This window comes from Sturnira hondurensis, unplaced genomic scaffold (genome assembly GCF_014824575.4).
Source record: "Sturnira hondurensis isolate 20B ecotype Veracruz unplaced genomic scaffold, ASM1482457v3 Scaffold0021354, whole genome shotgun sequence".
Classification (NCBI taxonomy): Eukaryota; Metazoa; Chordata; class Mammalia; order Chiroptera; family Phyllostomidae; genus Sturnira; species Sturnira hondurensis.
Genome location: NW_028093985.1, coordinates 5,671,904 through 5,686,343, shown reverse-complemented (window position 1 = coordinate 5,686,343; position 14,440 = coordinate 5,671,904). Strand labels below are relative to the sequence as shown.

The 14,440-nt window shown below is 40.1% G+C and overlaps 1 protein-coding gene across 1 annotated transcript in view; it reads right to left on the bottom strand.

Annotated features, from left to right (window-relative positions):
• SCAMP1 (secretory carrier membrane protein 1) overlaps positions 1–14,145 on the bottom strand; it is a 105,600-nt gene extending 91,455 nt beyond the window's left edge. The window contains exon 1 of the mRNA XM_037032279.1: positions 13,394–14,145. Coding sequence (XP_036888174.1) covers positions 13,394–13,450 — 57 coding nt within the window. The 5' untranslated portion in view covers positions 13,451–14,145. The remainder of the gene's footprint in view (positions 1–13,393) is intronic.
• Positions 14,146–14,440: the final 295 nt, after the last annotated feature.

Here is a 14,440-nt window from a genome sequence, read left to right as displayed (position 1 = left end):
CCCTTTTAGTTATTCCCTTCTACTAGTGGAAGACAAATGTCTGCAAACATTTACTCCTTCTTCTAATCCCCCTAACACCAGGCTAAGAACACACAAAATGTTTGTCTTCACCAAATATACCTGATAGAACATTTCCCTGTGAACTCAACTCTACCTGGTGGTTAAGTTCCCCTAAGATTCAAAATAGACATTCTCATAAAAAGTTATTTTAACCAAATAGAAAAAGCATGTAAAACACTTCTTTTTTAGTTGGGAATACACTAATTTGCATATTTATAATATGCCACTCACTTGCAAGTAAATCACTAAAATGTATGACTGAGATGCCAAAAATAAAGGTTTTTATTAGACCTAGGCCATAAATAAATAAAACCACAAGACTGACTAAATCAACCTAAAATAAGCACCAACCGCTCTAGAAGAACTGCTGAATGGCAGTAAAATTACACTAGTACACCAGCCCCTGGTCATGACTAGTGATACTCCTGATGCTCTTTTCCCATCACCTCTCACTTTCGTTTCTCACCATACATTCCAAATCACCATAGGAAGAATCTATCCACCATTAGAGGATTCCAACAGGTAAAAGGGCTGCCAACAGCATGTGTAAGCTCAGCCACCATTTATTTCTCTTAGAAGAAGCAGAAACTGCCAGTATTTGTTGTGTGCATAATGCATGTACAACGTGGACTATTTTGACTGTGTTTGAGAAGCAAAAATCTGTAATAGTTACATATACTAAGTCTCTTGCATTCCAATGTCAAATTTATTTTTTCTTATTTAGTTAAATCAATCAGGTTAAAATTATCAGTGCATAACTACTATACACTGATAGTATATAGTGTATAACTATAGTGTATAACTATTAGTGTATAACTATAGTGTATAACTATCCAGTTATACACTAGATAGTGTATAACTATTCCTTCTTTCTAGTTTGATCCCACCAATACTCAATGTCTGATCTCACAATACCCAAAATGCACAACACCTTATAATATTTTTGTTCATATGCAAAAATATTCAGTAATTCATCTACATTTTTAAAAATAAATGGAAGCATTTAAGGAAAAGGAAAAATCAAGTTGGTAATATTGACAGTGTATTTAAAACTACATCCTGAAACAAATCCATTATTACACTCTTTAAAAACATCTTAAAATAAACAGATTTAGAAACAGTTGCACACTATCTCTGGCAATTCTGAAAGCTGGGCAAACTAATATATGTACTCTAGGGACAATCATCAGGTATTTGGGAGCCATTCTGCATGAAATATAAGAGGCTTTTAAGATAAAATATTCTACTTTTTGGTAAGAAATAGATTTTAAAAGAATACAGAGATTTCAACAAAGGGTGCCATGCCAAGATCATTCAATTGGGAAAGAACATTCTGTTCAAAAAATGTTCCAACTGGATATCCATATACAAAAAAAAATTAAGCTCAACCTTACTTCATTCCACAAACAAAATTTACTCAAAATTAATCATAAACCTAACTGTAAGAGCTAAAACTATATAACTCTTCAAAGAAAACATAGGGTTAAATTTTTACTACCTCAGATTTACCAAAGGGTTCTTCGATAAAATATCAAAATACAGACCACAAAATACAGATAATTTGGATTTAATCCAAATTAAAACTTTTGTGCTTCAAAGGACATTAAGAAGAAAGTAAAAAGACAATCAACAAGTGGAAGAAAATATCTATAGATCAAATACCTGGATAAAGGGCCTATACCTTGAATACATAAAAATCTCTTACAACTTATTAACAAAAAAGACAACCCAATTTTAAAATAGGCAAAGGATCTGAACAGACATTTCTCCAAAGACATACAATAGCCAATAAGCACATTAAAGTATGCTCAATATCATACAGCCATCAAGGAGATGAAAACCAAAACCACAATGGAATACTTCAAACCCACTAGAATAAAGGCAGATAATAACAAGTGTTGACAAAGGATACAGAGAAATCAGAACCCTCATACACCTCTGGCTAGAATGTAAAATGATGCACCAATTTTGGAAAACAGTCTGGCAGTTCAACCTAACTACCACAACCTAGCAATTCCACTCCTAGGTATAGATGCAAGAGATTGTAAAACAAGTGTTCAAACAAAAACTTGTACACAGATATATATTCATAATTTTTGACAGCATTATTCATAAAAGTCAAAAGGCAGAAACAACCTCAAACATCTAGCAACTGAAGAAGTAGCATTACTGTTAAACGCACCCAAAACCAAACAGCAGGGACTGTACAGGTCTACAGAGACTCCTGTGGCAGCCCTTGCTCAGGGAAGGGGAACAGGGCCTCCACACTGGTCCACCATGAAGTCAGAAGGTCCAGGACAGTACAGGCTGCCTCAGTAGGAACAAAAGAAACAAAACACAAGTGGTAACGCTTGCTACAAAGTCAAATGCAATCATCCTCCACATATTTTACTTCCCACAACAATTGAAAGTGGGGAGATTTCCCCGTTGAGGTTTAAAAACATCCCTACCGCAGAAAACTAAATACAGGTTTAATTCTATCATGTAAACTTGTATTCTATCATTTAAATCTGTATTAAGTCTAAATACAGGTTTAATTCTGTCGTGGTTTTTACAAGAAAATGTTACCCTGTGTTTACCTTTTGGCGATTCTGGTTGAATGAAACAAATGCTGGCGAAAGGGAGGGTATTTTAAAGAAAGATGCCAGGTTTCACAGGGGCTGGGATTCTTTGAGACATGGAAACATCTCTTGTAGTTGAAAAGCAGTTCTAATAAGGGAAAGGAATTCTAGAAAATGACCCTCAGAAGCCCCAGTCAGACGTTTTCTACTCTAATGTTTCATGGTTAAGATAATTAGGCTCTTTCCTGACTATCTTAATCAGGTGTCTTTCCATGGTTATTCCCACTACAACTACCTGACTTCTCTGTGCTTTCAGTTCTGAGAAAGACAGCACAGTTAACTACTGGGTTGGCCAAAAGGTTTGTCTAGTAGCAATTGGTTGTCTTTAACTCCATTCGAAACAATTTTGTTAGACTGTGTTGTGACAGTTTTCCTATCAAAGTGCATTTTATCTATTTTTAAAGATTTTATTTATTTATCTTTAGAGGGGAAGAGAAGGAGAGAATATCAATGTATGGTTGCCTCTCATGGGTCCCCCGCTGGGAACTGGCCTGCAACCCAGGCATGTGCCCTGACTGGGAATCGAACTGCGATCATGTGGTTCGCAGGCCCACGCTCAATCCACTGAGCTACACCAGCCAAGGAGTGCATTTTAAAAAAATGTATCAAGATTGATGGATTTTTGTGTAGGCATTTTAATACTGAAGATGGAAGAAAATACACATTTTTGGTATATTATGTTTTATTATGTCAAGAAAGATCAAAATGCAACTGAAGTGCAAAAAGAAGAAAATTGTGCAGTATGTGGAGAAGGTGCTCTGACTGATCAAATATGTCAAGTGTAGTTTGTGAAGTTTTGTGCTGGAGATTTCTCACTGGACAATGCTCCACGGTCAGGTATTGTGGACCAACTCCACCAGTTAAAGTTGACAGCAATCAAATTGCGACATTAATCGAGAAAATCAATGTTACACCATACGGGAGATAGCCGACATACTCAAAATATACAAATCAATAAAGTTATTGCTAAAAATGAAAAATATGTCTTTTATTTTACAGAAAAAACTAAACGTACTTTTTGGCCAGCCCCATAATATATGTCTTTGTTCTTACTGGGGTGAAATTTTTGGACTAAGCAATTTATCTGCCCCTCATCAGCTGAGAGACTGGCTTCTCTGAGCCAGGTACCTTTAGTAAGATCAGCTGAGGGAGTGTGGCCAGAGTAAAACAATAGAGGTCATGATCGCCTTTGTGTAAGCAACCACTTAGGGCTGTTCCCTCAGCAAAAGCTGAGGCACGGAGCACAGCAGGCCCCTAGAACAGGAAGCCTGCTGAAATTATAGACTGAATCCTAACATCCAATAGATTGAAAGATAAGAGTTTATGTATTCACACAATGGTGCATACTGATTAAAAATGTAACAATTACAGAATTTCAAGTAGTAAAAACCTTGAGACACAAAGATCTCTACCTCAGCATCTCTGAAGGTCATCCAAATTCTGCTTTAATTCCTTCAAGTGCTGGGGAACTCCATACCCAAAAAAGCACTGTCAGGTTATTCTACTGGATGCTTTAAATTGTTTGTTAGGACAAAATGTTTTGCCTTAGATCCTTTTTTTTTCTCTGAAGCAAGAAAGGGTCTATTCACTCAACCAACCAAGAACCTATCAAGCATTCTGACTTCCTACTTTTTTCCAAACCTCTCTTTAAATATGCACTTGGAACTGAAGACAATACCCAAGAGACAGGCCAGAACAGAATATTGTACATCCACTTTTAGAAAATGATTACTAGTTTAATTAATCCTATATACACATACATTCATATATTTTAGGAACTATATCACACTAGTGATTCATATGAAGAAAATATCCTGAATCTACATTAATAAATAAATAAATTAATAAATTTCCAATAAATTTCCTGAATCTACATTCAGCACTACTAAATATTATTGTCCTCCAGAAAAACTTTGTCTTGGTAATACCATCAAAAGAAGAGTTTATTTTCAAAATTTTTCACCATCACCATCATCTCAATTATCATTATTGTTAGACTCATGGGACCAAAATAAAACTGTGTTCAGGGCTACTGGTCAAGATAACGACATAGGCAGACACAGCTTGCCTCTCCATAAAACCACATCAAAATTACATCTGAAATATAGAACAACCATCCTTCAGGCATGTCAGAATCCAAATTGAATGGAAGCCCAACAACTACAGAACTGAAGGAACTACATCCATCCAGACTGGTCGAAAGGGCTGGCCCCACAACCACATGGATAAAAATTCAGGAGGGATATCTCAGGAGCGAGGAGTCCCAGACCCCCATCAGACCCCTCAGTCTAGGATTCCAGTGCCAGGAAGATATGCCCCCACAACTTTTGGCTGTGAAAAAAAGCAGAGACAGAGTCAGTGGAGGAGGCTGCTGAAGCCCTAAGCAGTTCCTCTTGGGGAATCCACATACAGGCTCACCTACTGAGATTCACTCCCTCTGAGGTCCAGCACCAGGGCAGCAGCTTCAAAGGCACCAGTGGCACATGGGGAGACACTGAAGTGTCTGGCATCCAGCGAGCAGAGGCCATTGTCCCTTTGCTGAGCCCTCCCCCCAACAGAGCCAGTAGGCTGGTGCCTTATCTGAGACTCCATCAACCTGGGTAACACAGTATGATCCAGCTCGGAGATCACCAGAAGCTCTGCCCAGCCCAATTTACAGGCTGACCCCAGCTGCTTTTCCATAAGAATGGCTGGTCTTCACTCCTAAATCCTGTCAAACAAGTAACAGCTGGCTTCAGTGAGCCCTAGCAGCAGCCAGATTAGAATCATTGCTTGGCTTCATCTGAAAATCTCCAAGCCCAGCACATATAGCAGCCATCTCAGATTGTTTTACAGCTTAGGCAGGGTGCCCACGAAAAAACACAGGTAGGGACTGACCTTAGCCTGCACCACCCGGGAAACCCCAGGGGGGCATCTCAGCCAGTGGACAGCTACAGACCATATCAGAGCACTACCATCCTGCCCCTGCAGAGCTGATCATCCACGGAGGGTCGAGGTTGGTGGTCAGTGGTCACAACCAGTCCTTGTAGCTGACTGGCCTAAGTGACTCCCTCCCATTGATCTGTCAACAACAACCAAGACTCAACTACAAGAGGAGGATGTACTCAGCCCACACTAAGGGCACACCTCGAGTACACAGTCTGGGTGATAGGGGAGGCTGTGCCACTGGACCCTACAGGACACCTACTACATTAAGCCATACTACCAAGACATGGAATCAGAGCAGCTCTATGTAATATGTAGAAATAAACACAGAGGGGCTGCCAAAATGAGGAGACACAAAAAAAACACAGCCCAGATGAAAGAACAGATCAAAACTCCAGAAAAAGAGCTAAACTAAATGTTTATAAGGATGCTCATGGAACTTAGTGAGAACCTCAGCAGGATAAAAAGCACCCAGTCAGAAATGAAGGATACAGAAGTTGAAATAAAGAACTTACAGGGAAACAAGAGAGTGCATGAACCCAAGAATCAAATCAATAATTTGGAACATAAGGAAGCAAAAAGACAACCACGCAGAGCAAAAAAAAAAAAGAATCCAAAAAAATGAGGATAATAAACAGCCTATGGGACAACTTTAAGAGGTCCAACATTTGCCTCATAGGGGTGCCAGAAGGATAAGAGAAACAGCAAGAACTTGGAAATCTATCTGAAAAAATGAAAGAAAATCTCCATAATTTGGTGAAGGAAATAGACATGCAAGGCCAGGAAGTGCAGAGAGTCCCAATAATAGATGCAAAGAGGCTCCCTCCAACATACATTATTATTAAAAGGTCAAAGGTTAAAGATAAAGAGAGACTCTTAAAAGCAAGAGAAAAGAAGTTGCCAGATGGGAGAGGTAGGGGAAGAATGGGCGAAGAGGTGAGGGGATTAAGAAGTACAAACAGGTAGTTACAGAATAGCCATGGGAATATAAAGTACAGTATAGGAAATGGAGTAGCCGAAGAACTTATATGCATGACCCATGGACATGAACAATGGTGGGAGGATTGCCTGAGGGACTAGAGGGCACTGGGTGGAGTTGGGCAAAGGGGGAAAAATCAGGTCAACTGTAACAGATAATCAATAAAATATAATTTACAAAAAAAAACTGTGTTCACATACTAGTTTGTCAATGTAGCACTTGTAAGAGGTATACCCCACCCACACTAGAAGCCTCCCCTTGTACCTGCCTCAGAGTTTTCACCAGCCATAGGAGATGCTCAATCTAGAAGGTTTTCTAAATATCTTAAGAGTGTTGACCCAAAGTATCCTGACACTCTATTCTACATAAAAACAACTGTCTCTAAAAGAATTATAGATATGTTTTAAGGTACAGTTTGAACCCCAATAAGATAACAAGAAATTGTTAAGAGCTGTCCCATCTGAACTAAAAGGAATACAGACATTTCAAAATTAAAGAGACTTCTGGGTTCCCAATTTTCAATGGGTAAAAAGCTGACTGAAAGTGCTACTCAGCTGCAAAGAGGGGTTATTTATTAACAGAGGAAAATGACCTCCCAGAGGGTGGAGCCAAATGGAGAAGAAAGGAACAGACTAAGGAAATATTTTCAGGTAGTAAAACTGGAATCTACTCAAGGAACACCCAATGTCCCAAAGCAGGAGGCCATGACAACATGAGGTAGGCTGGCTGGATTTCAGACTTCTATGGATGAGCAATGATGCCTCCCACCCCTCCCCGATATGAATAAAAGTGTGTATTGAGGTTATCTTGTACCTATCTCACCATTTGATGCTGGGTATCTTTTTCCAGTTCCTACGTCTGTATCGACAGAGACACAGCTGCTCCCATCAAGAAGTACAATCTAATCCTTCCCACTCCTTTTCTGAAGCCAGGATGGATTTGTGGCTTGTTTTGACTAACAGAACAGAGCAGAAGTGAAATGACTCAAGAAGCCTTGCAGCTTCAGCTCTTTCCCTCTTGGAACACTGCAGCCACTACGTGCACCGCCTATGCTACTCCTAGTAGAGAGGCTACATGAAAGAGAACCAATTGCTACCCCACTGACAGTCCCAGGTAACTTTAGTGAGGGGTGTCCAACCCACTGCCCAGGATGGCTATGAATGTGGCCCAACACAAAAATCACAGATTTACTTAAAACATTGAGATTTTTTTCATGATTACGTGTCGCAATGTATTTAATGTGTGACCCAGAGACACCAAAAGGTTGGACACCTTTAAACCATTCAGCCTCAGTCAAGGGGCTAGATCAACAATTTTCAATCTTTTTCATCTCATGGCACAATAAACTAGTTACTAAAATTCTACAGCATACCAAAAATTAAATTTTTTTGCGAATCTGGCAAAAATAGGTGTAATGTTGATTGATTTACCAAAAATAACACTAGTAGTAGTAGTAATAATAATTACCTTCCCTTTTTGCTCCAAAGTAACTTTTTAAGAATTCAGGGGCCTATACTTGAATATAAAGATTTCTGGTACCAAGAATTAATCAGATGCAACCTTATTATGTGATGTGACCAATAAGATGCAACTCTATTATGCAACCTCTACAGGGTATGGCAAAAGTAAGGCCTACTCTGAGTCTGGTTGGTAGAGTACTAATATGGATGTAGTAATTTAGAGTTTTAATTTAAACATTTCACCTAAAGTGTTATATGGTATGCTTGAGCATGATATTGTTATGGTACAGAATTACATGATCGATTTTGTAATAGAGCATTTTGTAATTAAAAAGGGGGCGTTATTTGTGCCAGACCCTGTATATTTATGATTCAAAACAGCTACTGTTGTGTTAGTTGTTGCCATTTCTTAATTTGACAATCTAAGGGAAAAAGAGGTCAGTGCCCCTGACTAAATAGTCAGGTATTATATGTTCTTGCAAACTCTTGCAGTAAATTGCCAGGCTAGATGATTAAAGCCACATGAGTGACTTCAGGCAATTGCATTAAAAAATAAACCATCCAGCTAAATCTAGCTCAAACAACAGAACCGTGAACAAACTGTTTTAAGCCACGACATTTTGGGATTATTTGTTATATAGCAACAGTTAACTGAGACAGTGGTAAATAAAGATGCATCTTAATTTGATGAAATAAAATCAGCAGCTCAACAAATGCTTTTTTAAAATAATAACCTGAGAAAAAGAGAGTGGGAACTCACATAGTTGACCCAAATGTAAAATACCACAAACCACAGACTATTATCACCATGTCCAAAATAATGTTGAAAGACAAGTTTACAAAGTTAAGACAATCACAGAAGAAATCCTCAAAATCCTTTCCTAGTGATAATTAACCTTCAACCTTAAATTGTAAGTGGATAAAGGAGTGACATAAACTTAAGGTAAATAAAAACAATATGGCTAACATCTTTGAATTATGGGTCACTTTTTAGTGACAAAGTTTTCAATTTTTAACTTCAACTAAACTTTAGGATACTATTAAAAATTATTGTAACTTAAAAGATAACACAAATACAAACGCTGAGTTGTAAGACATTTTTAAGAGACAGTTAATTTAAATTAGAGAATTTTTGAAGCCAAAACAAAATGGACACTGCGCTCAGTTTTATTAGAGCTCTTTAGTGAGAGCTCTAACAAAGCATAGTGCTTTGTCACGTAGTGACAGAGCATTCAAATTCAGACAGCCTGAATGTAGTGTGTGTAGCACACTGACTTAGGGCAAACCGCTTCATTACTTTTGGCCTTAATTCCTCAAGAGTGTGCTCTGACTGTGGCTCAGTGGGTTGGGTGCCCTCTCGCAAACCACAGGGTCTCTGGTTGGATTCCTGGCCAGGCACATGCCTGGGTTACTGGCCTGTCCTGGGTGGGGATGTAGGAGAGGCAACTGATCATCGTTTCTCTCCCCCTTCCCCCGCCAAAAAATAAATAAATAAAATCATTAAAAAATTCCTCAAACTCTGACCTACCAAAAAACTACTACTAGCACTCTAGAAGATTCAAAAGGAACATGAATTTCACCAAATTAATAAGCTAAAAATAATATGGTTATATATAACTAAATATGATTTCTTGAATTACTATTAATACTACTTATTACCAAATTAAGGCCATCACGCACTGAGCACTTATCACATGGTAAATGTTTGTTCATCTAATCCTATCAACAATCCTGTGGAGACGGTACTGTTATCCTTTTTATACGGAATGGCAAACTGAGGTGTAGAGAAGCTAAGTAACTTTCCAAAGTCTCACAGAGGGTTAGGAGAAAGCCAAGATCAAATACCCCAATCATACAAAACAAGAATTTTGGTGTACAAAATGCAACCAAACAAAATGCCATCATCAGCAGTGGACTTGAAATCAGGAGACCTAAGTTCTAATATCAATTTTGCACTACCTTCACCTGGACATAAGACAATGAGTAAGTAGCAAGTTAGCAATGGAAGTCAAATAGTTTTTAATCAAGAACAAAACAGGATGGTTGCCAAATGTAAAATATCGTATCTCTGAGCCTTTTTTCAACCATAGAATGAGATATGACTAAATGCATCTTAAGACTTTCCTTTTCCAACTTGGAAAGTTTGATTCTATTTTTAAAAAATTATACTGTTATTTCCAAAATCAATTTTCTAACAATCAATTACCATATTAATATACTGAAGTTTTAAGAGGCATGAAGATTTTTTGACCACTTAGTTCCCTTCTTTGAACAAGTTGTACTCCTTCTAGCACTTAACTTATACGCTCTCACACGGACTTATAAGAACCTGTACTGGTGATCTCTCTGCTGGTTATTGAACTCTCTTCTTTTATTTCACTTTTCCAGGTATACTTGTCTCCATGTTAGCCTAATGTCCTTAAAAACAGAGATATTTCTTCAATATCTTTTGAATGAAAGAATCAATAATTGCCCTGGCTGGTGTGGCTCAGAGGACTCTGTGCAGGCCTGCAAACCAAAGAGAGCTGGGATCGATTCCCAATCAGAGCACATGCCTGGGCTTCGGGCAAGGTCCCCAATAGAGGGTGTGCAAGAGGCAACTACACAGTGATATTTCTTTCCCTCTCTTTCTCCCTCCCTTTCCCTCTAAAAATAAATAAAATCTCTTTTAAAAAATGAAAGAATGAATAACCGAAAAGAACGAGGGACATACAGCAATTATTCAATAAATACAGTGGCCATACAGATGTTTTTCCTCTCTAGCTTTAGAACGACATTACTACAACTCAAGATTGGATTATCAGAAACAGCCCTATAATTGATAATCTAATTTCTTTCAGATTACTAAACATTTCCAGTTACTCCAAGTTTCTTGATACACAATGAAAACAATTCAAATGCCATAAACTCATTCACTGAGTCTATCACAACCACCAAAATAAAGCAGGCCCTCAAAAAATGAATTGAATCCAGCAAATAACTTTACAATAAAATCAAGTAAACCACTGCAGTCACATTATCTAAAGACAGTATCCTCAGAAATTATTTTCATGACATGGCTCAAGTGAAGATGCCAACAAAACTGATCCTAACATAAAAGTGAAAGAATCGTCTAAAAAAACTGAAAAAGCAATGGAAATCAAGTAGCTTTTAATCAAGAAAAAATCTGGTGGTTGCAAATGTGAAATACCATATATTTTGAAAATATGAACTTTTATTTTATAATATTGAAGAAAAGAATATATTTGAAAAGAAAGAGGATCATAGGGTAATACAAAAATGAACTCTTTACATTTAAGTAGACAGGACACAGAATGAAGGCAAAAAGTAGAAGGAAAGAATGTGCTGTAAAGGTAAAGCTTTACTCTGAGAAGACGAAAGGCAGCTGGGCACAAATGGAAAGGTACAGAGTCAGTACTCTGTGCTGTGACTGTCACCAAAAACAGGGAAAGACCATGCACAGTAACATGTGTACAACTAAGTCTTCTTTAGGCCTAAATTATGCAGCCCTTGAAGTATTTTATGAACTTGAATAAAAATTATCCTGAATGTATCCACTTACAAAGGACAAAAAAAGTTCAAAAGTTTATGCCACAGTGAATGAGTATTTAAAACTTCTTTGGGGTTTAGAATTACTATTGCAACTTTATGTGTGGCAGAGGAGAAAGATGGCAACATTCGATGTCACAAAAGAGCAGTCTGGGCTCAGAGGAAGACAACGTTTACAAGGAGGAGAGAACCAGCTTTGTAAATGGGCTATGAAATGGAATGACCAAACAGAAAACAGAGAGCCACGCTGTCAGATGCTGAATAAACAGCATCAATGAATTATCTGAATTAGAAAAAGCTAACAGGCTCTTAACGTTATATCTTTAAAAATATTTTAAAATAAAACCCATTTGGCAAGCTATGAAATATCTTTAGAATGTCTATGATTCAATAATCCAATTTTCTACAAAATGGAGTGATGGCATACTTAAATATTAAAATTCTGGGGGGGAAAATCTCCCTGAAGTGCAACCATATCATCTGCAAAAACCTCAAAGTTCCAGGCCAGTTGTACAGAATTTTCTTAAGTGACGTTAGAGGCAAAGGAATAGTGACTGGGTCTATTCTACATTTATATAGAGTCAAATTGTCAATTATACCCAGTCATCTAATTAACATAATCCTCCATCGAATTATCAGGCCAATAATCAGAATAGGGATATTTTTCCTCTTCCAGGATTCCTGATAAAACCAGGGATAAAAAGAGATGTAAATTCAACAAGCCAGAAGTGACACTTATGACACCACAAGTTAAAGTTACTATTTCATTTTGTGTGACTACGAAATAAGATTACTACTGCATATATCCAGGGGAAATTAAGAAATTTCAACCAAAATTTGGAAACTACTTTCACGTGCTAAGCAACAGACTTCATTAAGTAACCTGGAGTATTTTAAAGAGATATTTCTTTAGATATTGAATGAATTTAAGCACAGATGATGAACTTACTAGTCTCCTTCCTTTGCCTTCCTGCCTGGGCCAAGCCCTTCCCCAGGTGTGACTGATAAGACTCCAAGAAAGAAAGAAGCTCAAGTGGGAAATGGTATCCTCATACAGCCCAGAGAAGCGGTGACGCACCAGAAGCTTGGAAAATATCCCGTCGTCCACCTTCCTAAGAGCACTTAGGTAGGAAGATGATCGTCCACGTGCACTATTCTTTTCCAGGTGCGTTTATTTTTAACTTCCATATCAGACCCTCAACCTTAGCCTAAATGTAGGGAGGGGGTGGCAGCACCGCTGGTGGTATCTGGGGGCAACACAAGTTTAAAAAATAAAAACACAACCTTTTTTAAAAAATTAATTGCAGCGTACTCGGTGCCCTCACCTCTCCTCCATACCTCTGCCATCACCCCACGCAGCTCTTCGCCGCCTCCTAGAGTCTCCATGACAACCCCACCCGAAAGCAAGCCCCCTCTCCGCCGCCTCCCGGTCCGGCCAGGCCAGCCACACTTGCCGGGCAGGTGACAACTCCACCTGCCCAGGGCTCTCACTCAGCCACTCCGAAGAGGCTGGCCAGGAAACCTCCTGGCGCGCGGGCCCACTCCGAAGCGAGGGCGCGACGCTTTTCAGTCGGGGACCTGGGGACGGGCGGCCCGACGCAGAGGTAAAGAGGTTTCGCTCAGACCCCCGTGTAAGGGGGCCCGGGTGCGACCTCCAAAACCGTTGCGGCGGCCCCGAGCCCCAAGTCTAGGCGGTCGAGAGGTACAGAGAAGCAGGAGCAGCGGGAGCGAAGGAACTTGTCTATTTTCGCAAACAACGGCGCGCTGCGGCGGCGGGAGATGCAGGGGACAACGCTCACCTTGAAGGGGTTGTTGAGATCCGGGTCGGCAAACGGGTTACTGTCGAAATCCGACATCTCTCTCGCGCTCGGCGTCACGCACCGGACCCAGGCGCAGAGAGGTAGACGAGGGAAGGCCGCCGCCCCCCTGCGCGCTCACGTCGCAGCGGCTGCCGCCGAGCAGATCCGGGTACAGCTCGCCGGGCCACCCAGCCGGCCGCGCCACTGAGCATGCCCGATGCGCCGGGCTCCAAGCCGGCGGCGCGGCTCCCTTTCGCCGTCCCGTTCCTCTGGATCTGAATTCCGCGCTCCGGACTTTGGCTACGACGGAATAGGGACTAAGGGAGGAGGGGGGCGGGAGCAGAGAGCGGCTCAGTCGGTCCTAGATCTTTGGGCCCGACTGAGATTATACATCTCATCTTGACCAGTAACACATTTAGGTAGACTTACTGTGTTGTCATCAACTTAAAGTCGGCCCTATGGCCGAACGTGATTTGGGAAAGAAGTAGTATTTTGCGGGCAAAAAGAATGCGCACTGCTACCGCTCCCCGAAATGGGAAGGCAGCCTGGGACTCAGGCTACCCACCTGGGGAGGGAGTGGCTATTTAACCACGCTTCGGCGTGGGGAACTGAGAACCTCTGCAGCAATCACCAAAGACAGCGTCCCGAGGGCCCAAACCTAGTTAATGAATTTTGCATACCCTGGACCCAACCTGTGAATCTTGGCCTCCAGTCTTCCGGTCCCTCCGACTCTAGGTTTCTGCCAAATCACGGAGACCAGCCTCGGAGATACCAATCCGGATTGGCTCCGCGGAGGTTTGGGAAACACAAGGTTTAGTACCAGGGTCCAGTCCCTGCTCCCATCCTCTGGAATCTGCAAAATGGCCACTTCTCCGGAAATGATTTGGGGCAAAAGGGGACAGAAGTGGAAAGATCAAGTTGGTATTAGTGAACAACAAAAAGATGCCGTTTTTGTTTACTTTCAAATATTTGGGCGCAAAATATACACCTGTAGTTTTTGCCTATTCACTCTCCAACAACAGGGGTGAGAATTTTACTGAAAATTAG